The 21,252-nt window shown below is 42.6% G+C and overlaps 1 protein-coding gene across 5 annotated transcripts in view; it reads left to right on the top strand.

Moving 5' to 3' along the window:
• The window catches only part of Ak5 (adenylate kinase 5), a 272,457-nt gene that overhangs the window by 79,183 nt on the left and 172,022 nt on the right, over nucleotides 1–21,252 (top strand). For all 5 annotated transcript variants that reach the window (XM_008848652.3, XM_008848651.3, XM_029553799.1 and 2 more), the window contains exon 6: nucleotides 615–806. In XM_008848652.3, the coding sequence (XP_008846874.1) occupies nucleotides 615–806 (192 nt within the window). The remainder of the gene's footprint in view (nucleotides 1–614; nucleotides 807–21,252) is intronic.

The raw sequence follows: 21,252 nt of genomic DNA, 5'->3' as shown, positions 1-21,252 counted from the left end.
GATAGATAGATAGATAGATGATAGATAGATAGATGATAGATAGATAGATGACAGATAGATAGATAGATGATAGATAGATGATAGATAGATAGATGATAATAGATAGATAGATAGATAGATAGATAGATAGATAGATAGATAATAAATAAGAAAGAAAGAAATAATAACAGAGTTGATGTTTACCTTATAGACTTATAAAGTTTAATGGAACAGTTTAGTACCGGCCCGGCATACAGTGGGTAATTTTAAAATAGCAACTTGCTGCAGACAACAGTGTGGCCCAATCATTCTCTCTCCTCCAAAATCAGGTTACGTATACTTCAGCAGTTTGCCCTGTATTGTTCTTTATTCAACCTAGTAATTTATGTGAACATAGAAAAATGTTTTCTGATATATAGAGGGTCACTGTGTACTGCCACATGGGGTGGATCAATATTTATAGGGACGTCTATGGACTTGGTACCCCGGGTCTTTTGTAGATAGGAGCCCAGGAAATACACTTGCTAAAATGTAGAGCCGAGGATGTAGCCCCTGAATAGGGCAAATGGAGAGGCAGACCACCACCCACGCAGGTGTTGCTTGACATGTTCAACACCTGTCTGTGCTCTCTACAGATTTGTACCCCAGACCTGGTGCTGTTCCTGGCTTGTGCCAACCAGAGACTCAAAGAAAGGTTACTGAAGCGTGCGCAGCAACAGGGGCGGCCTGACGACAATCTGAAAGCCACGCAGAGGAGACTCATGAACTTCAAGCAGAATGCCGCTCCCCTGGTTAAATACTTCCAGGAGAAAGGGCTCATCGTGACCGTAAGTCAGCTTTGCGTGTCCACACAAGAATGACATTTCTGATTTCCAACCAGCCCGTATTCTCACTTAGAAATCTTTTTTTTGAAAAGTGGCTTTTAGGGGAGAATGTATATTATCAGTTTTCAAAAATCAGTCATTTTGGGGCTGGAGAGATGCCTCAGCGATTAAGAACACTAGTTGTTCTTGCAGAAGACCCGGGTTTGATCCCAGCACCCACATGGCAGCTAACAACTGTCCATAACTCCAGTTCCAGGGGATCCAACAGTCTCTTCTGTCCTCTGCAGGCATTGCACGACACGGGTGCACTTACCTACGTGCAGGCAATGCACACATACACATAAAATAAAAATAATAAATAAAATACTTTTTTAAAATCAGTCATTTTTACCTAATAAACCATAATGACTTTTTAAAATCCTTGCATTTTAGCTTAATTGGCTATTATGAAAGGTGATGAATATTGACCTTATCTTTAATTCCATGCCCTCCAAGTTCAAAGTATTTCTAAGCAACTGTCTGAATAGTTTCAAGAAACACTTTTCCCATTACCCTATCTTCTAGAGCCACACAAAATCCATAGACTTATAACACCAGTCGGCCTGGTGTGGTGAGAGAGTTAAAGTGCAAGTTAGGCTTCACTTGTCATAATGTGCTACATAAGGTAAAGGATTATGACTTCACAAAAATGTTTGCTGGTGGCTTGACTTGCCATTAGTCAGTGTTGAAATGGGAGGTGTTCGTCTTTCAGGTCCTTGGATACAGTGCAAATGTTAACAGACACAATGTAAATATTCCTATTTTCCTAAATGCTTAATTGGTTTGTGGTTAACGATATTCAGTGGGCCAGTAGAGGATGGTAACGGGTCATCAATGATTGAGTTTTTAGACTGTGGACCATCAGAGGCAAAGGCTCAGCCTAACTGGTGATCCCTCACATCCAACTCATGTATTAGATCACAGGGAAGACAAAGATCATAGGCTGACAAAGAAAGTTCCTCATGCAAGGGGACACAAAGCCGTGCAGGCCTGAGGCAGGTGGACCACAGCAGGTTGCAGATCTCTGTCTCTGCCCCTTCGCCCTAGACCAAGAATCCTCGCCTTGTGAGTTGGCACGACCTACTGTGACTGATGAAAATGATGTGTGCCCCTGTCAGCCAAATGCACATAAAATGTTCTTCACAGGTCTTATAAAACAACTGACGCCCATCAATAGAGGTTCTGTGACCTAAAGATTCCTGGGTTAAAGTCTCTTGGTTAGGCTAAGACGCCCTTAGACTGGAAAGAGCAGTCGAGGCATTTGAATTATAATCTCTCTCCAGCCTCCGATATTTATTGTGATTTGTGCTTTGAGTCAGAGTTGTAAATCTGGTCTGAAGACAAGCGCCCCATGCCAGAGCTCATTTATTTTTGGTTTAAATCAGGCCCCGAGTTATAGGAAGGATTGAGGAACACCAGGCTGAGTGTTTCTGTAGCTATTTTTTGTTGAGGTGGTTGTGTGTTTTTCTCACCAATTACCGATGCTGATTTCTGCTTTGTGCTGTGAAAAAAAGAAATTTACCCTGCAGACCAAACCCCAGTTGCAAGGAGCCGAGCCAGGGTTTTAATTGATATGTGCAAAGCTTCAAGGTATTACCAGAGTGTCCCTACGACTCCCTGCTTGTCACGATCGTCATCACCAGCTGAGCAGATTTCCCAAATGAATGCAAAGCGAGCAGTGTTAATTTACTAATGTTTTGCATGGAGATGAGATGCCACTGCCTGTAATTGAATCAGCCAGTGACAATAGGCTGGGCAGCCTGTGACCTCACTGCTGAAGCCAAATGAGTTATAACATGCATGCGTCTAATTACCAGGAGAAAACTTGCCTTGTAAAGTCACCTTTTGGAAACCAGGGTACACAGGCTGAGCTCTGGGGAGTGTAATGTGAAAAATAGTCCGACAAAGACATAAACAATGTCTCCTGAAATACATGTTCTCTTTCAGAGCTGGGATTGTAGTTTACTTTTAGAATAGAAATATATGTTGTATCACTTCTGCTTTGAAAGGTGAGCTGAATAATAAAAAGTGATCATCCTTATTTATCATAACCATGTTAAGATTTTAATTTAAAAATCTAATCAATAGATACAACCCTAATGTTTCCTCTTCTCGGCCTCCCCCCCTTGGACATCTACCTGCCACTCCCAGTGAATTCATTTTATTCATTTAGTAAATGTTCACGGAGAGTACAACAGTCTGCTAGCTGTTCGGGAGACGAAACCAAGGAAAGAGTAAAAGACCCGAGGCTGGTGAGACGGCCCAATGAATAAGCATTCCTGCTGTTTAAACAAGACCCCAATTCGGATCCCCAACGTGCTCATAGGAAGTCAGCCATGGCTCAAGTGCTTGAAACCCCAGCATGAGGGGGCAGAGACAGGAGCTTTGCTAGGGCTGAGAAACAGAAAACTCCAGGTTCAGTGAGACCCTGTGTTGAAGGAATAAAGCCTAGTACAGTAGGTAGAACACCTGACATCCTCCTCTGTTCCCCCACATGTACATGCATGAGCACACGTGATCATGCACACACATGGATACACCACACACAGAGAAAAGAAAGAAAATAAGAGTAAAGACTTTCACTTCATTGACTGGCATTCCAAGCTTCTAGAAGTTTTCCCAGGACACAGTAAGCTCCAATTACACCAAGAGCTTGCAGTCTATAGCGGGGAAATGATAAGAAACCATGAGCTATCCAGTGTGAGGATTGGTGAGTGTGGGAATGGGCAAGGTCCCCTCGCATATGCCAGGCCCTGTGTCATGGACTGGAATTCTGCAGTGAGCAGAACAGACTTCTTCCCTCTCCACGCATAGTATTCACCACTGATCTCCGACCCTCCTGAGGACCTCTGAGAAGAGACACTTCTTAGAACTTCTTTCAGGGCTTTGAAGCCCCACATGGAATCTCAGCCCCACTGCCTTTTAATAACCTCATGATGTTCCTCAAGGAATGATCCAAGCTGTGGACTGAGGGGATGTGATCTGCTTTGAACATTGTGTGGGCATAGTGAGATAAGGGTGTGACATGATGGTGGATGGTCATGTATAGACATGTTTAAGGTGCTCCACACAGCCTCATTGCCTGGTTCAGATCTCTGTGGCACCACTTGCCACCTACGTAACCTGCAGGTGACTTACCTTTTCTGTAACTCACAAGCTGTATAAATTGGGTGTAATCCTCTGTCCTGCCCCACTGTGACTAACTGGATGTCAAGTGGATAAGTGCTTGGAACATGCTAAGGGTCATTTACTTGATTGATACCATCTTATGATTTCTCCTTCTCCTCTCTAATGCTTGTCTTTTAGAATCTGAAACAATCACTAATGATTGTGTGCCTTTTGAGGGAAAAATACTGCCTCTCCCCCAATACATATGTTATTGAAGAAATCTGAATTAATAATGTAGGTTTTTAAAATGTCACACCAATTTAATTTTTTCTTTAAATGTGTCTATTAATTATAAAGTTGACCCAGTGATTCTGTTTGTCTATTTTTGTGGTGTGTATGATTGAACCAAGGGCCTTGTGCCTACTAGGCAAGCTCTCTACCACCGGGCTAGGTCCCTAGCTAGGGGGTTTCTTTAAACCCTATTGTCTATGTGATCAGAGCCTGAATTGTGTAGGTGAGTTGTAATGGGCAGCACATGAGCCTTCTTCTTTCCTACTTCATCACTGACTGTGCATCTCTTGGCAGATCTAAGGAACAGACCTAGCTTGACAGAAAAGAAAATCTAATAGTCATAGGAAAAGCATGCAGTCATCTGAACACCATCTTACGATGCTGTTCCCATGTCTCCAGTTCATTATTTTAGTGTATGCTTCTGTATGCAGCTTTGTGTGCAGGTGTGGATTTAAACAGGAAATCATGGGGCGGATATATCCAGGTCACCTTCACAGAATTCTCTTCAACACTGATGTTTTGACTCACCATAATGTTGGAGACAATTTCACATCTTGTCTTTACCGATTTTTGTGTTTTTAAATAAACACCAGGATATGGGAGTTTTCAGGGTTTGTGAGATGCGTTTCGTGAGGATTTGTGTATCGCCGGAATTAGGGAAACTGTACTAAATGTTACTGGGTGAGCTGAATCTCATGACATTTGGGGTCACTTGGACTAACAAAACCGCACTACCCTCAAGGAATGATTTGCCTTCTTAAACTTCACTATGATGTCTGCTATTATCTATAGTTAAAAAGCCTAAACAAAAACTTAGTTTTTATTATAATCATCATTGATCAAGAAGCCTTTGTCAGTTTGTCTGTTTCTATGATACTGGTGGTCAATCCTAGGGCTTTGTGGGATGCTGGACGAGCATTCCACTGTTAGGACATGCATCTGCCCAATTCTGTGTAAATTTGGTGAGCTCCAAAATATATATGTATACAGGATTGTCTTCTTTTTTAAAGAAAAGGGTCTTTTAATATGCTTGAAAACAGTAGGGTGGAATGCAATGTCTGTGTTATTCTCTAAGATACATTCAAAACTTTGTGCCATTGAATGTTCCACTAAGCCAAAAAGACAAAGCACTCATCAGCAGTGAACAAATGCTACTTAATATGGGTGATAACTCTTTGTGCCATTGAATGTTCCACTAAGCCAAAAAGACAAAGCACTCATCAGCTACTTAATATGGGTGATAACCAGGGCTGGCAAGATGGCTCAGTAGGTAAAGGCATTTGCCGCCAAGCCTGACAGTCTAAGTTTGAACCCGTGGACCCACTGGGTAGAAGGAGAGAACCAACTTCTGAAGGTTGCCATCTGGCTTCCACATGCATGGCACATGTACATGTGCCCCTCATAACACACATGCAAAGAAAATAAATAAAATGAAATTGAAAATCTTGTAATTAAAAATATATATACACTGGGCATAGTGGCACATGCCTTTAACACCAGCATTCAGGAGGCAGGGGCAGGTGGATCTACGTGAGACTGAGGCCAGCCTGATCTTCACAGTGAGTTCCAGGCCAACTGGGGGAACAGGGACCCTGTCTCAGAAAAAGAAAAAAAATTGTTACAGTCGGTGAATGTTCGCAACCAGCTTTGGATGATGACACAAGCATATGGTCATTTTCCCTCAGGACATTTTGTCATGGGAAATAAGATGCATACAGGGGCTGGAGAGATGGCTCAGCAGTTAAGAACACTGGCTGCTCTTGCAGAGGACCCAGATTCAATTCCCAGCACCTACATGGTGGCTAACAACCATTCATAACTCCAGTTCTAGGGGATTCAACACCCTCTTCTGACCTCCATGAGCACTGCATAACATGGGTGCACTTATATACATGCAGGCAATACACTCATACACAAAATTTTAAAAATAAATAAGTAAAATTTTTTTAAAGATGCATGTAAAAGCCTCTTACTTCATAGCAAAGTTTGCCAGTGGGATTTCTTCAGCCAAGAAATGCATAGGCTGAAAAATACTAAAACCAGGATTATTTCCTGGTCACCAACACCAGTTCTCCTGGGAGAGAAGGCAAGTAACTATACACTCCATATTCCCTAACCTCAGTAACTAGCTAAGATGATGTTGGGATTTTTGGTTTCACAGAGTGAGCACATTGTTAGGAGTGAATTTTTGTTGTTATTGTTGTTGTTTTTGAGACCAGGTCTCATGGTAATATAGGCTGGGCTTGAATTCACTGTGTAGCCAAAGATGATTGAATTCCTGCACCTGCCCCCACCTCCATACCCACCCTTACCTCCGTAGTGCTGGGATTACAAGTGTGTATGTACCACCATTCCTGCTTGATGGAACCCAGGGCCTCATGCATGTTAAGCAAGCACTCTATTAACTAAATTACAGCCCCCTAAAATAGATATTTTTAATTTTTTTTTTTTTACTGTATACATGAGTGTATTGCCTGCATGAATGGAAGTATACCCATGCCATGCAGTGCCCACAGAGCTCAGAAGAGGGCATCAGATCCCCTGCAGCTGGAGTTATGGATAGTTGTTAGCTGCCAGGTGGGTGCTGGGAACCGAGCCCAGGTCCCCTGCAGGAGAGGCCAGTGCTCTTAACCACTAAGCCATCTCTCCAGCTCCTAAAATGGATATTTTTAAAACACACACACACACACACATGCACACACGCACGCACGCACGCACACACGCACACATGCACACAGACTGCTATTTCTCCAAATGAAGCTTCTAAATAAACATTTGGCTTCTGAAAAGAAGAAAACAAACAAAAACCCTCCTAATCTCTGTCTCGCTTGTCTGGCTATGGAGTTGAGGGACATTTCATCACCAAGTAGCAAAGATGATAGGGAACCAAAACACAGGGGACACATCCTCGATGAAGCCGCACTACTGGGCTGGGGTGTGGTCAGTGGTAGAAGGTTTGCCTCTCATGCTGTGTCATCCCAGCATACAAAAAAAGTAGCAACAGAATCACTACTGTTTTGACACTGTCCCTGAGCCCCACGGAGCCCCATTCACTGCAGTTTCTCTTCGGAGCCTCAGCGCTGTCTTCCAATTTGAGAATCCCCCTACTACACATTTTGAATTTACCACTGATACAATGTGATTCCCATCCCCTTAGATATTCCTGCCCAAAGGAAAAGTAAACAGAAATAGTGAAAGTTAATTTAGACTGAGCCAGTGAATATTGATTTGTTCATGAACTTCAAGTTTCACAGGAACCAGCACTAACACTTGAATGTGAACACATGGCTGCATTTTGAATGAGAAATGGCCCCCATAGGCTCATGTGTTTGGAAACTTGGACCCCAGCTGGTGGCACCGTGGGGAGGTTCTGAAACCTTTAGCAGGTGCGGTCTTCCTGCAGAAAGTGCAGCACGGGGCATGGGCTTTGATGTTTTATAGCCTGGCTCCACTTCCTTTTCTGTGTCTGCCTTCTGACTGCCAGGCTGGCTTCACACTCATGCTGCCTTCCCTTCCCTGCCCTGATGGACCATTTCCCCTCAGGAACCATGAGCCAAAATAAACCGTTCTCTACAAACCTTTTCTCTCCTACGTTGCTTTTTATCAGGATATTTTATCACAGCAACATGAAAGAAACCAATACACACTTATCCCCAAACTCCCAGTGCTCCACCACTCACGGGGTGTCAGCATCGTCTCCACTGCTGGTGCTGCACACAATGGTCGAGGTGGGAAGAAATGCATAGGTAGAAAGAGCTAAACACTGATCAACAAACCAGCAGAAGACTGAGCAGCTTCCTCAACTCAAGACACGCAAAGAAAACACTGGCCAGCAGTTTCCCCAAACAAACCCATTCTCCCAAAATTATCAGGAGAACATTTTGTCATGCTTCTTACTAGGTGACACGAATGAATTTGCAACACGTGAGCTAGCGAACCTCTATTTACTTTTTAGGTACTAGTCTTATTTTATCTTGTTTAAACATCCCTTGTCATGTAACTAAAAACTCCTTCTACCTCCTATTTGTTGGATTTGGTAACTAAGAAAATAGTCCAATGTTTACAGACAAATATCCCAGTCACCACTCGTCAAAGAAGCTCATTTTGCACCAGTCAGTCAGAAACTATTACCAAGTACCGCAACTAGTCACACATGGACATTGTCTATGAATTTCCCAGGGCTAGGTGACACATCTACAATGTAACCTCTACACCTAAGGCTCATGGAACACAGAACAGAGGTAAAGAAGAGGACACTAATCAATCTCTCAGTTCTCAATAATGAAGCTCCCTCATGCAGCGGAGGGCCAGGAACACAAAAGGTCACAAATGTCTAAAGAGTAGAGATAAAGAGTCTACAGAATGATGGTCCATGGACAGGACTCCTTTATTAAATTTTACCCACCCAAGGCTCAAGGACCATCATGGAAGAGGGGGCAGAAAGATTGTAAGAGTCAGGGAGGAGGTGCAGGACCATGTGGAAACAGAGTCCTACAGGCTCCTGGGACCCTGCTCAGATGATTCTATGGCATAGGTGTCAACATACACAAGTCTCATGCAAACTCAGGCAGACAAAAACCCATCATACAACTGGGGAAAGGAACAGCAGAACCCCAGTCTTAACTGAAGGAATGTGGGCAAACTGATTGCTGCTAGATGAGAAAGTGTTTATCTTCCTAAAACAAGGGACTCTAGATAGGCTGACTAGACCTCAGTGGATGGACTTGTACTGGGGAACATCAGGGACACTGACTTGACACAGTGGGCCATAACAGGATGACATAGTATATGGGCTCCAGTGGTGGTGGGTGCTATGAAAGGGTGCTGGTTGGGACAGGGGTATAAAGGTGATTAAAAATGTTTGGGATGTTCTGTATGAAATACACAAAAATTAAATGAAAACAAACAAAAAGAAAATAATCCAAGAGGCGTTTTTAAAGGTTAATGAGTTAGGCAGTGAAGGTATTCTGAAAGAGATTTATTTGGATGTGAACAATATATTTGTGCATCTAGACATGTGGTCTCTGTGACAGTTCATCTTTATGGTGAACATGACTGGATTTGGAATCATCTAGGAGATACACCTCTGAACATGTCTGAGAAGGTATTTGTAGAGAGATGTGCTGGATAGCTTTAGTGTCAGCTTGACACACCTGGGTTGAGGGAGCGTCAATTGGGGAATTTCCTCCATAGAACTGGCCATGTCTTTGGGGCATCTTCTTGATTGTTGAGTGATGTGGGAGGGCCCAGCCCACTGTGGGTGGTGCCACCCCTAGGCAGGTAGGCCTGTGTTGCATAAGAAAGCAGGCTGAGCAGGGGACAGGAGAGCAAGCCAGTAAGCAGCGTTCCTCCATGGCCTGTGCTCCAGATCCTGCCTCCAGGTTCCTTCCCTGAGTTCCTACCTTGGGCTCCCTGATGAACTGTGACCCAGGAGATGTAAGCTGAATAAACCCTTTCCTCCCCAAGTTGGTACTGGTCAGAGTGTTTTGTCACAGCAATTGAGAAACAAACTAGAACAAGAGGTTTAACTAAGGAGGAAAGATCCACCCTGAACGTGGTGGCATCTGCCCCTGGGCTGGGGGTCCTGGATGGAATAGAATGGGACAAGGGAGGAAGCCAGCTAATACCAGCATACCCTGCTCCCTGCTTCCTGGTTGCTCAGATATGAAGAGTCTCAACCACATGCTTCTGCCCCCAGGAACTCCATTACACCTTCCCACCAAGATGCTTCAAGCCATGAGCCAAAATGATTCCTTCCTTAAATTGTTTTTTCTTATGTATTCATTTCTGCAACAAGAAAAGTAAATAATACATTACTCCAAATTGTTTTTCAGTTGCTCAAAAGATTTTAAAATTGACTTAAGAGTTCTTAGTTCTGTCATGAAACATGGTAATGCTAGAACCTCAATATCAAGCCTAGAAATAACATGGCACATATTTATATTTTGATCCAATTAGAAGATAATGAGGGCTCTCACTGTCTGGACAGCCAGCATATGTCAAGTCCTCCATGGTGCAGGGCTGGCTGGACAGTACTCCCTCAGGAAAGTGATATTGCTTACTTCAATCTCTGTGATTGCTCAGGGTTACCTGTTCCATTTACCAATTTATGTAGGGCTTCATATACTGTAAGATAACCAGAACACAATTGAAACATGAATCTGATTACTTTCACAAATTGTCGTTTTTGTGCACTCTGAAAGCTATTATACTTGGTTCATTTTCCTTTATATAAAAAAAAGTAAAATAAAGGCAGAGACAGGCGGATCTCTGAGCTCCAGGCCAGCCTGGTCTACATAGTGAGTTCTAGGACAGCTAGGGCTACAGGGAGACCCTGTCTCAAAAAGACCAAAAAAAAAAGTAAAATCAGAGCACTGAAAAATAAAGCCATTTGCACACAATCCGTATGCAACAAAGTATCGTGTGCAGTCCTAGGAAGTAAATTAGGCTGATTCCTAAACAGCATCAAAGCAAGGAGAGTGAGCAGAGGCTGTATTTATAGCCCCTCTGGCATTCTGTCTTAAAGGAAGCACATGTCCAGATGCAACTTTTCCCTTCCCAAAGCTCACTCAGTAGCAGCCCGTTTCACACTCAGCAGGCAGAGCAAGCCAAATGACTCAGTGACTGCGTCTCCTTTCAGACTTGGAAATTGAAGTGGGAGGTGGATGCAATCCTATTGCCAGTTCCAGATGAGAAGGGTTCTCTAACCAAGCGCAGAATTCTCACTGTGTTGTTTCCTGTGACAAAAAAAATGGGGGGGGGGACTTTAAGAATAAACTCTTTCTCCCCTGGAAAATACTTCCTCTTGATTTTATTACTATAGACACTTGAAAAAAAGAGTCCAAAGCCCTATGAATGTTTTAAAATTACCTTAAATGGAAAGGAAGGCCCTCACATGATAGCTGTGAAGCAACGATTTGGATAAAATTAAGATGATGTTCAAGGGTCTAGAGAGATGACTCAGGGGGTAAGAGTGGACCAGAGTTCAGTTCTTATCACCCATGGCAAGGGAGAGAGAGAGGGAGAGAGAGAGAGAGAGAGAAGAAAAAGTAAATCTTTTTTAAAAAAAAACCATTCAAAGGACACATTGGCGAGATTTATGCTAAGAAAATTCCAATTCTGACTGTTAACAGGTCTATTTAAGAATGTTTAGTTAAGGCTTATGCTGTTTCTATAGAACTGGTTTTGACAACAGCTTGTCTTTGAAATTCTTTTTATAGTAAAACAGCTTAATAAATACTTGGAAGATATATATCATCTCATGCTAAAAGTTTTAACATAAATTCTGTTTAGGCCATGCAGTTACTGACAGGAAACACACACCTGGTTAAATCTCTAGAGGACACCACAATCAGAACAAAACTTTGTATCAACAAACATTCCAGACTTCAAGAATTAGGTCTTCATTGACTTTAAAATGTTGTTACAATAAGGCTTGGGAGATGATTCCACACAAGCATGAGGATCTGAGTGCAGATTCCCAGCACCCACATAAAAGTGGAACATGGCAGAGAGTACCTGTGGCTTGAGTGAGAAATGTCCCCTGTAGGCTCATATACTTGGACTATTGGTGCCCAGTTGTTGGTACTATTTGGGGAGGTTATGGAACCTTTAGGATGTGGAGCCTTCCTGGAGGGAGTACATCACTGGGGGCAGGCTTTGGGGGTTTATGATCTCACCCCACTTCCTGTTCTCTCTCTCTCTGCTTCCAGTGTGTGGATGAAAATATCACCAGCCAGTTTCCTGCTCCTGCTGCCATGCCATGCCATGCCCTCCCCCTGCCCCCACTGTGATGGACTCTTTTCCTCTAGATCCACAAGCCCAGATAAACCCTTTCTTTCTTAAGTTGCTTTTGGTTGTGGTATTTTATCCCAGTTACAGAAAAGTAACTAATACAGAAATTGGTACCAGAAAAGTAGGGTGTTGATGTACAGCACTTGGCCTTGGCCATGTTATATTTTGGAAGAATGTGAAGACTTTGTAACCTTAAACTGTTAAGGTGGTTGAATGCTGTAAGAAAAGCTTAACAGGCCATTCTAGTAGGAGCCTGGGAGACAGCAGTTCAGACAGTAGAGGTCTGGCTCCTGAGGTTCCAGAGGGAAATAAGAACCCTATTAGCAACTGGCCTAGAGGCCATTTGTGTTGTATTTTGACAAGAAATCTGCCCATTTTTTTCCCCATGTCCTGAGACTTTTCATGAGGTTAAAGTTAAAAGTAATGAACTGATTTCTTTGGTGGAGGAAATTTCAAGACAACGTAACATTGAGTCTATGGTACAGTCATTACTAATTACTCTTATGCAAGTCTACAATGAAAAAAAGCAACTGCAGCAAAAAGAAATACAAAATATACAGTTCTGAGAAGAAAGGAGCACTAGAAATCTTAATGCCAGAGTCATGTGCTGAAAAAGAGGCTGTAACCATTAAAGAGATTAGTGCCGTTTCTCCTCTGCGTTAGAAAGGAAAGGTGCCCTCCAGGCAAACCCAACCCATCTAAGCCTTCAACTTGAGCAAAGAGAAATCCTAAGGGTTTTTCTCCTCCTAGAAAGCAACTGCATACAGAAGTTGTTGCAACTGTGGTCCAAGGGGACCAGGGACCATCCCAAGATGGTAGCCAAACTTGGAAGTGTTATCTACATGGCAATGGTTTTGTGGACAAGAAAGATGCAAGATTGAGAGGGTCATGGATTCTTCCACAGTTTCAAGAGCAGCTGAGGCCAGGCAATGTGTGGCTTAGCTGGAGTCCCTGCAAGTCCCTGCAAGGGAGCTCTGAAAGGCCGTTGTGTAAAGCTATGAAGGCAAAGCTTGGGTGGTGGTGACCTCCAGATGTTGGGAATGTCAGAACTGTGGGATGTCTGTCAAGGACAGCTGCATACAGGAAGTAGAACCAGCCCAAGAGGGAGATATATGCTGCAAGCAGCAAAGCTGGAGGGGTGGGGCCCCCTAGACTCTAAAACTGAAGCCCCAGATTCCAGACAGAGGCACATTCCATTCCTCTCTTTTGGAATGGGAATGTGTATTCTGTGCCACTGGATGCTGGAAGCATATAATTCATTCCTATGATTTTACAGTCCCGTTTTAAGAGATTGCATTGAGTCTCAGAAGAGACTTTGGACTTTGGAACATTGTTGAGATTCTTAAAAACTATTGAGCTTTTGAAGTTGCACTAGATGCATTTTGTATTATGAGATGGCCATGAGTCTATAGGTAGCAGGGGGCAGAATGTGGTGGTTACATGTCACCTATAGGCTCATGTATTTGAACTCTTGATCCCAGCTGGAGATGTTGTTTGGGGAGGTTGTGGAACATTTAAGAGGTGGAACCTTCCTGGAGGAAACAAGTCACTGGGGTGGGCTTTGAGGGTTTATAGCCTTGACCCACTTCCTATTCTCACTCTGCTTCCTGCATGTGGACAAAAGTATGATCAGCCAGTTTCCTTCTGCCACCATGCCATGCCCTCCCCCACCACGATGGACTCTATCCCTTTGGAACCATAGGCCTAAACAAATCCTTCCGACATGAAGTTGCTTTGGTCATGGTATTTTATCACAGCAACAGAAAAGTTACTGATACACTATCTGTGTTCCCTGGCCGGCCGGCCAAGCCGACTGCTCAGCTCCAGGGTCAGTGCGAGAACCTCGTCTCAGAGAAAAACATGGAGAATAATGGGGGAAGGTATCAAACATTGCCCTTAGTGTATGCACACACACACACACATACACACACCACACACCACACACACACACCACACACATACACACACCACACACACACACACCAGTGGAGTTCAGTTAAAGAGCACCACACACACACCACACACACACACACACCACACACACACCACACACACTGCACACACACCACACACACACACACCACAGACACACCACACACACACACAGACCACACACACACACCACACACACACACACACACCACACACCACACACACACACGCCGCACACACCACACAGACCACACACACACACACCGCACACACACCACACACACACACCACACACACACACGGCACACATACCACACACAGCATACACCACACACACACAGACCACACACCATACACACACCACACACACACCACACACACACCACAAAGACCACACATACACACCACACACACACCACACACACACACCACACACACGACACACACACACCACACACACCACACACACCACACACACACCGCACACACACCACACACACACACCACACACACACGGCACACATACCACACACAGCATACACCACACACACACAGACCACACACCACACACACACCACACACACCACACACACCACACACACACCGCACACACACCACACACACACACCACACACACCACACACACCACACACACACACCACAAACACACCACACACACACCACACACACACCACACCACACAGACCACACATACACACACCACTCACACCACACACACACACCACACACATACCACACACACACAAATGTTGCAGTAAGTTTTATTGGGAACATGACAAAGAAAAACATTTTTGACAAAATTCTTAGAATATTTTTTTTCCATATTCAAGTTGAAACTAATTGGAACTGATCAAAATCTTTAAAGAAAGATGGCACTATAAATTAAGTGCCTCTCCCCAAAAGAAGACAGGACAGTTACATAAGGTTTAGCTGAGGAAAATAGAAGCGTTAAGACTAGGCAGTGCTTAAAAACAATATCAATTCTGAGCGTTTACGATGTGCCTGGTGCTGTTCAAACTGTGTCTCGGTAGCTCACGGTCTTGTACCAAATCTCAGCAAGTCAGACATCGCCATTTTCTGCATTTTGCAAACCAAGCACATGAATCCATCACTTAGCCAGGATCCCACAGCAGCAGTGACTCCTGCCCCGCTCTGGGCTTGGACCTCAGAGGGAGCACTTAGATGATGGTGTTGTGTTGTGTTTATAGGGACAGACGCACTCTGATCTAGCATTTATCTTCAGGCATTTATCATCTGATACAAATCTATTCAACTGTGATGTCTTCGCTTGTTTTTTCAGAAAAGAATCAATGAAAACATTCTACTGCTACATTGCTTTGAAAGGTTGTTGTGTAAAGTATTTTTAACTAGGTCATGGATGTGAAACTATTAAGATCATTTATAAAACTGTTTACTCCAGGAACACATAACAAGAATGAAATTTTAGCACAGAGGCCTTGTGCCTTTGTCTCTCTGCCGTTGCTGTGCGCTGTTTGCCCCATACCCTCTGCTCCACACAGATGTAAAGCCACACCCTCTGCTTCGGGTCTCTTCTTCCCTGTGATGCAGTCTTTCTGTGGTCCCTCCTTTAGTTGTATTGAGGGCCTGTGTTGGTGTGGTGTATTCATCAGACAACAGTGGTTCTCCCTTCATTTAACAATTACCTGTTGACTTCCCACTTCAGGACTATTAAAAACACAAAGATAGTGTGGAGTGCCCAAGGATGAGGCTCAGTGGTAGAGTATTTTCCTAATATGTGCAAGACCTTGGGTTTGACACCCAGAGTCACCTCCAAAACTCAGAGGTAGCATGTAGCCATTATCTAAATATGGAGTATGTGCTAGAGATGACTATTACATAAGCATAAACAACTTGAAGCCAGCCCGGGAAAGGGCACATGCACCACACAGAAGAATGGTGGGCCAGAAGAGTGGGTGGCTGGGACGGACTTCCTACAGACAGGATTAGGGAAGGAAGTGAAGGGCTGGAACTCAGGAAGGAAGGGGATCATAAGCAGGTTTGGAGCATGAGCTGTCTAAGATGGAGTGAAAATGAGGAACAAGGGAGGACATGTGTATTGGGGTCAATGGGGAAGGCCCTGAAGTATTTGTTAAGTGAGGGTGGAAGGTGGTCTGTGGGTGGGACCAGCTTTGAGGCCCAAGTAAGAGGGTGACAGAACTAGAAGTATCAAGCTAGTAACTGTATGTGTGACAGCAAGTAAGGGAGCATGAGGATGGGTTTGAGGTAATGCTCTCAGGGTTCCCCCTGCCCCCGTTGGTATAATGTTGGATGTAGATTTTTTATATACAGCTTTGTTATGTTGAGTTATGGTCTTTCTGTTCCTAATTTCTTCAGGACTTTTATTCTGAAGGGATATTGAAATTTGCTGAAGGTCTTTTCTGCTTCAGTTACAGCGAGCCAGGGATTTCTTTCCTTAAGTCTATTTATGTGCTGTTACATTTACTGATTTACATGTATTAGACCACCAACCTTGCATCCCTGAAAGGATTCCAACTTAGTCATGGTTTGTAATCCTCTTGATATGTTCTTGAATTCAGTTTACCAGAATTTTATTGAGAACTTTTGCATCTTTGTCCATCAGGGAAATTGGTCCGCGAGTCTTGTTTTGTTTTGTTTACTTGCTTGTGTGTTTTGTTGTTCCTGTGTCCCTATCTGGTTTTGGTAGCAGGGTAATGCTGGCTTGTCGAATGGGTTTGGTAGTGTCCCTTCCTTTCCTATTTTATGAAGTTGTATGAGGAACATTGGTGTTAACTCTTATTTAAATTTTGATAGAATTCAACAGAGAATCTATCTGGTCTGGACTTTTCTTTGTTGAGAAACTTTTCATTACTGTTTCAGTCTTGTTGATTGTTATGATCTGTTGGTTTACATCCTTTACATTTAATTTCGGTACATCGTACATGTCTGGGAATTCATCCATTCTTTCTAGATTTTAAAGTCTTTAGGAATATGACTTTTCAAAGTATTCCCTAATGATTCTTTGGATTTTTATTGAAATTTGCAGTAATTTCTCCATTTTCATCTTTGATTTTATTAATTTTGGGTCTTTTCTCTCTTTTGATTAGTTTGGCTAGGGGATAGTCAATTTTATCAATCTTTTCAAAGAACCAGCTCTTCGTCTTTTAGTATCCACTCCATCAATTTCTGTCTTGGTTTTGTTATTTCTTGCCATGTATTGCATGTCTCTCTTGTTTTTCCAAGAACTTGAGGGACCCCTTTAGGGTATTTATTTATGATCTTGATAACTTTTCAATGGAAGCACTCATAAACTTCCTACCTAGGATTGCTTTAGCTACATCCCAAAGGACCTAGTAACTTGTGCTCTCCTTTTCATTTGACTCTAGGAATTTTAAAATTTCCTCCCTAATTTCTTTAATTGCTTATAGGTCATGAAAAAGTGTATTCTTAGTCTCCAGAATTTGTGTCATTTCTGTAGTTTTCCTTGATGTTGTTTTCTAGTTTTATTGCACTATGATTTGACAGGATACAAGAAATTGTTTTGATTCTTTTGTGTTTGGTAAGACTTGATCTAGGACCTAAAATGTGATCTATTTTAGAAAAGTTTCCATAGGCTGCTGACAGGAATTTGTATTTTGTATCTATTTGTGGAGAATTCTGTATGTATCTGCCAAGTCCATTTGATCTATGATACAGTTAGCTTTGAGTTTTCTTTACTGAGCTTCAGATAACCTCTCTAAAAACGGAAGTGGGTTATTGAAGTCATGTGCTATTACTGACTGTGCCAGGACCTATGTGACCTTTCATATCAATTAGTGTTCATTTTTATAAAATTGGGAGCTACAATGTTTGGTACATATATATTTCCAATTTTTATATCTTCTTAATGATTTTCCTTTCATTCATATATAGTTGCTTTCTTTATCTCTTCTGACTAATTATGGTATGAAATCTATTTTTCAGATATTAGTGTAGCGATACCAAGTAGCCTTTGGCTTTCATTCAGTTGGTTGATTGATTTCCATTCTTTTTTGATTTTGTGAGACAGGGTCTCCCTGTAGGCCCAGATGACCTGTAATTCCCTATGTAGACCAGGCTGTCCTCAATCTCACAGAGATTCTGCCTGCCTCTATCTTGTAAGTGCAAGAATTCAAGGTGTATACCACCATACCTAGCTCTGTTTCCCATTCTTTGAGTCTTGGTCTATAGTTGACTTTACCAGTGATATGTGTTTCTTTGAGACAACATATAGTTGGATCTAGTTTTCTAATCCAGTCAGCAAGTGTACATCTTTTCATAGTGAGTTAAAGCCATTAATATTTACCTTCATTCTTGAGAGATGGTTCCTAATTCCTGTGATCTTGATGGCTGTTTTTCTCATTGGCTGGCTTATTCTTTGTTCTTTATTTTCTAGCCTATTGGGGGCTCTCTGGTTTCCTGTGTTTGGCATGAGGGCATCTTTCCTTGCCCTCCGTAGTTCATCTGTTATTTTCCCGTGTAGTTTATTCTTTGCTGAGCTCTTGTGATAGAGACTCTTTCTTCCTCCTCTGCCTCGTAGTCCTTTGGGTATTTTTCAGTGCTGTCTTGGTTTGTGCTTGTCTTCAAATGCCTTTATTTTCCCATCAATGTTAAAACATAGTGGCTTTTTTGTCATTTTGGTGTCATTGTTTATTTTCAGTCATTATTGCTCTGTGCTTTCCTGATTCGGGGTTGCTAACGGAGATCTGGTGTCCTCGGGTCTTTCTTCCTTCGGAAAGGGTTTGTTTGTTGTTGTGGGCTTTTTTTCATTACAGTTTTTAGTAGTTTTATCTTTCCTTTGTATTTTTCACATGTTGACTGTAATATGTCATGGAGAAGTTCTTCTCTGATTGTGTCAGTTTAGGCTCCTAGATGTCTCTTGTGTTTGAATGTCTATTTCCTTTTCTAGACTTTCGGAATTTTCTGCTGAAATTCCCTTGGTTAGATTCCCTGTGCCCTTAGTGTCCATCTCTGCTCCTTCTGTCCTGTGCATCTTTAGGTCTGTTCTCTTTTCGTTTTCAGGAACTGGAAAACCAAAATACTTATTCCGTTATTTTAGGAACACTGTGCTAGGAACTGGAGATGAAGGCGGAATGGACTTTCTTATTATATTCTGGTAGAACAATGCTCATTGAACAAATATTCTTAAAGTAGTAAAGTAAGAATTATAACAAATACCTTTTAATCTATCACATACATCTTACGAACAGTCAGAAAAAGACATGGAAAATGTTGTATCAATGTGACCCAAGATGGTACTGACTAAGAAGAGCTAACACTGTCTAAAGGAAAAATGAGGCACCATAAAGTTTTTAAAGAGCTTATTCGAGCAAACACTAGTTCCTGCCCTGGACAGCTCTGAATGAGAAGTGGGTTGAAGATTCCGGTGAGGAAGCTGAAGGACAGGACTTGACAGGACACATACAGAAATACAGTGATAAAAATATTTACCCGGTCACAGCTGCCTGGTCTGGCCTATGCTGCCGGAAATCCCCTAGTTGTGTTCAGTCGTTCCAAACTGAAACTCAGCAAAGACAACTCAGAGTTAACTATGCCACAGATAAAACAGACTTGGCAGATACACACAGAACTCCCCACCAGTAGATGCAAATACACAACCGTTAGCCGCACATTTCCTTTTCTTTTAACATTAACATTTGTAAAAAATAGTTCAAGTAAGGTTTCCTATGTTTATACATTTCTTCTCCCTTAGGGAACGTGCCTGGCTTTATTCATGGATTCTTTGTGCCTGGTCTCTATTTTAAGTTACTGTAGCGTATCCATTATAATTATAAAATAAGAAATCTAGGGACTGGAGAGTTGTCTCAGTGATTAAGAGCACTGACTGCTCTTGCAGAGAATTCAGGTTTGATTCATAGCACCCACATGGTAACTAACAACCATCCTTAACTCCAGTTTCAGGGGATCTGACACCCCCTTCTGACCTCCACGATCATTACACACATATGGTGCCCTTACATGCATGCAGGCAAAACATTGATACACATAAATTAAAAAATAAATGAATACATAATATTTTTAAAAAGAAATTTAATTCAGGGCTGAAGAGATGGCTCAGCAGTTAAGAGCACTGGCTGCTCTTACAGGGGACCCCACCTTCGATTCCCAGCACCAACATGGCAGCTACAAACCATTCTTAACTCCAGTTCCAGGGGAAACTGAAGTCCTCTTCTGACCTCCGTGGCATTGCCTGACATGGGTGCACTCACATACTAGAAGCCAATACACTCATACACATATAATAAAAAGAATAAATAAAATATTTTTTAAAAATTTAATTCCAGAAGAAGTGGGGAAGAGCTAACATACTGTATCAAGTGCTACAACTACCTTACAGAGTTTTGCCGCTTTCAGTAGTAACTCAAACCTGTAAGGTAGGTATTAAAAATAGTGCTTTCTGTGTACCCAGCCTTCCTACTAGGATGATCACACTGGCAGCAAAGTTAGCTACCCTTTCTTGGATGAATCCTAATTTGCATAATGAAACTCACCTCACCCACTCCGTGTGTCATTCTGATGTTGCTTTTGCTGCACTTTTCCCTGCCTCCCCCTTTAGACCACCAGCTGCTGTCTTCTCCGTGACTGACTTCCTCATGTCATCATGCCCCTTACCCAGCTGGCCTCTGGAAGTTTCTTTCCCAGGCACAGTTCACAGGATAATGCTTCCTCTACTTAAATCTGGCCTACTAGGTAGGTGAAGGGTATGGACAGATTTGCAGACATGTCTCCAATAGCCTACATAGGAAGGAGAGGAGAGGAAGTCAATAAGTGGCCTCAGGGTATCTGACTTTACTATGAAGGAGGGACAGGTAAAGGGCTATGAGATGACCAGGACTTCTGCCTCATTCATGATAACTCATTGAGGGATAGGATTCCTCCATGCATTCTAAGAAGTAATCAGAAGTTTTGTAATGAAGAGTCAGTCATTACCAAGTTCAGGGTTAGAAATGGAGGGAGAGCAAAGGAGATAGATTTGTCGGTAAAACCCTCATTGCACAAGCATGAAGACCTGCATTCGTATCCCTAGCACTACACAGAAAAATGTTGATGACATGCGACTGTAATCCCAGAACTGGGGAGGAGGTCACAAACGGATCTCAGAGGCTCGCAGGCCAGCCAGTCTAGCCAAATTAATGAGTTCCTGGTTCCGTGAGAGACTTTTCTTAAAATATAAGGCAGAGAGCCATCAGGTAGAAGATGCCTGACGTTGACCTCCACACAGAGCTACACGCACGTGTTCATGTTC

The sequence above is a fragment of the Nannospalax galili genome, unplaced genomic scaffold (genome assembly GCF_000622305.1).
Source record: "Nannospalax galili isolate Female #2095 unplaced genomic scaffold, S.galili_v1.0 scaffold1124, whole genome shotgun sequence".
Lineage (NCBI taxonomy): Eukaryota > Metazoa > Chordata > Mammalia > Rodentia > Spalacidae > Nannospalax > Nannospalax galili.
This window is presented reverse-complemented; position numbering and strand designations above follow the sequence as displayed.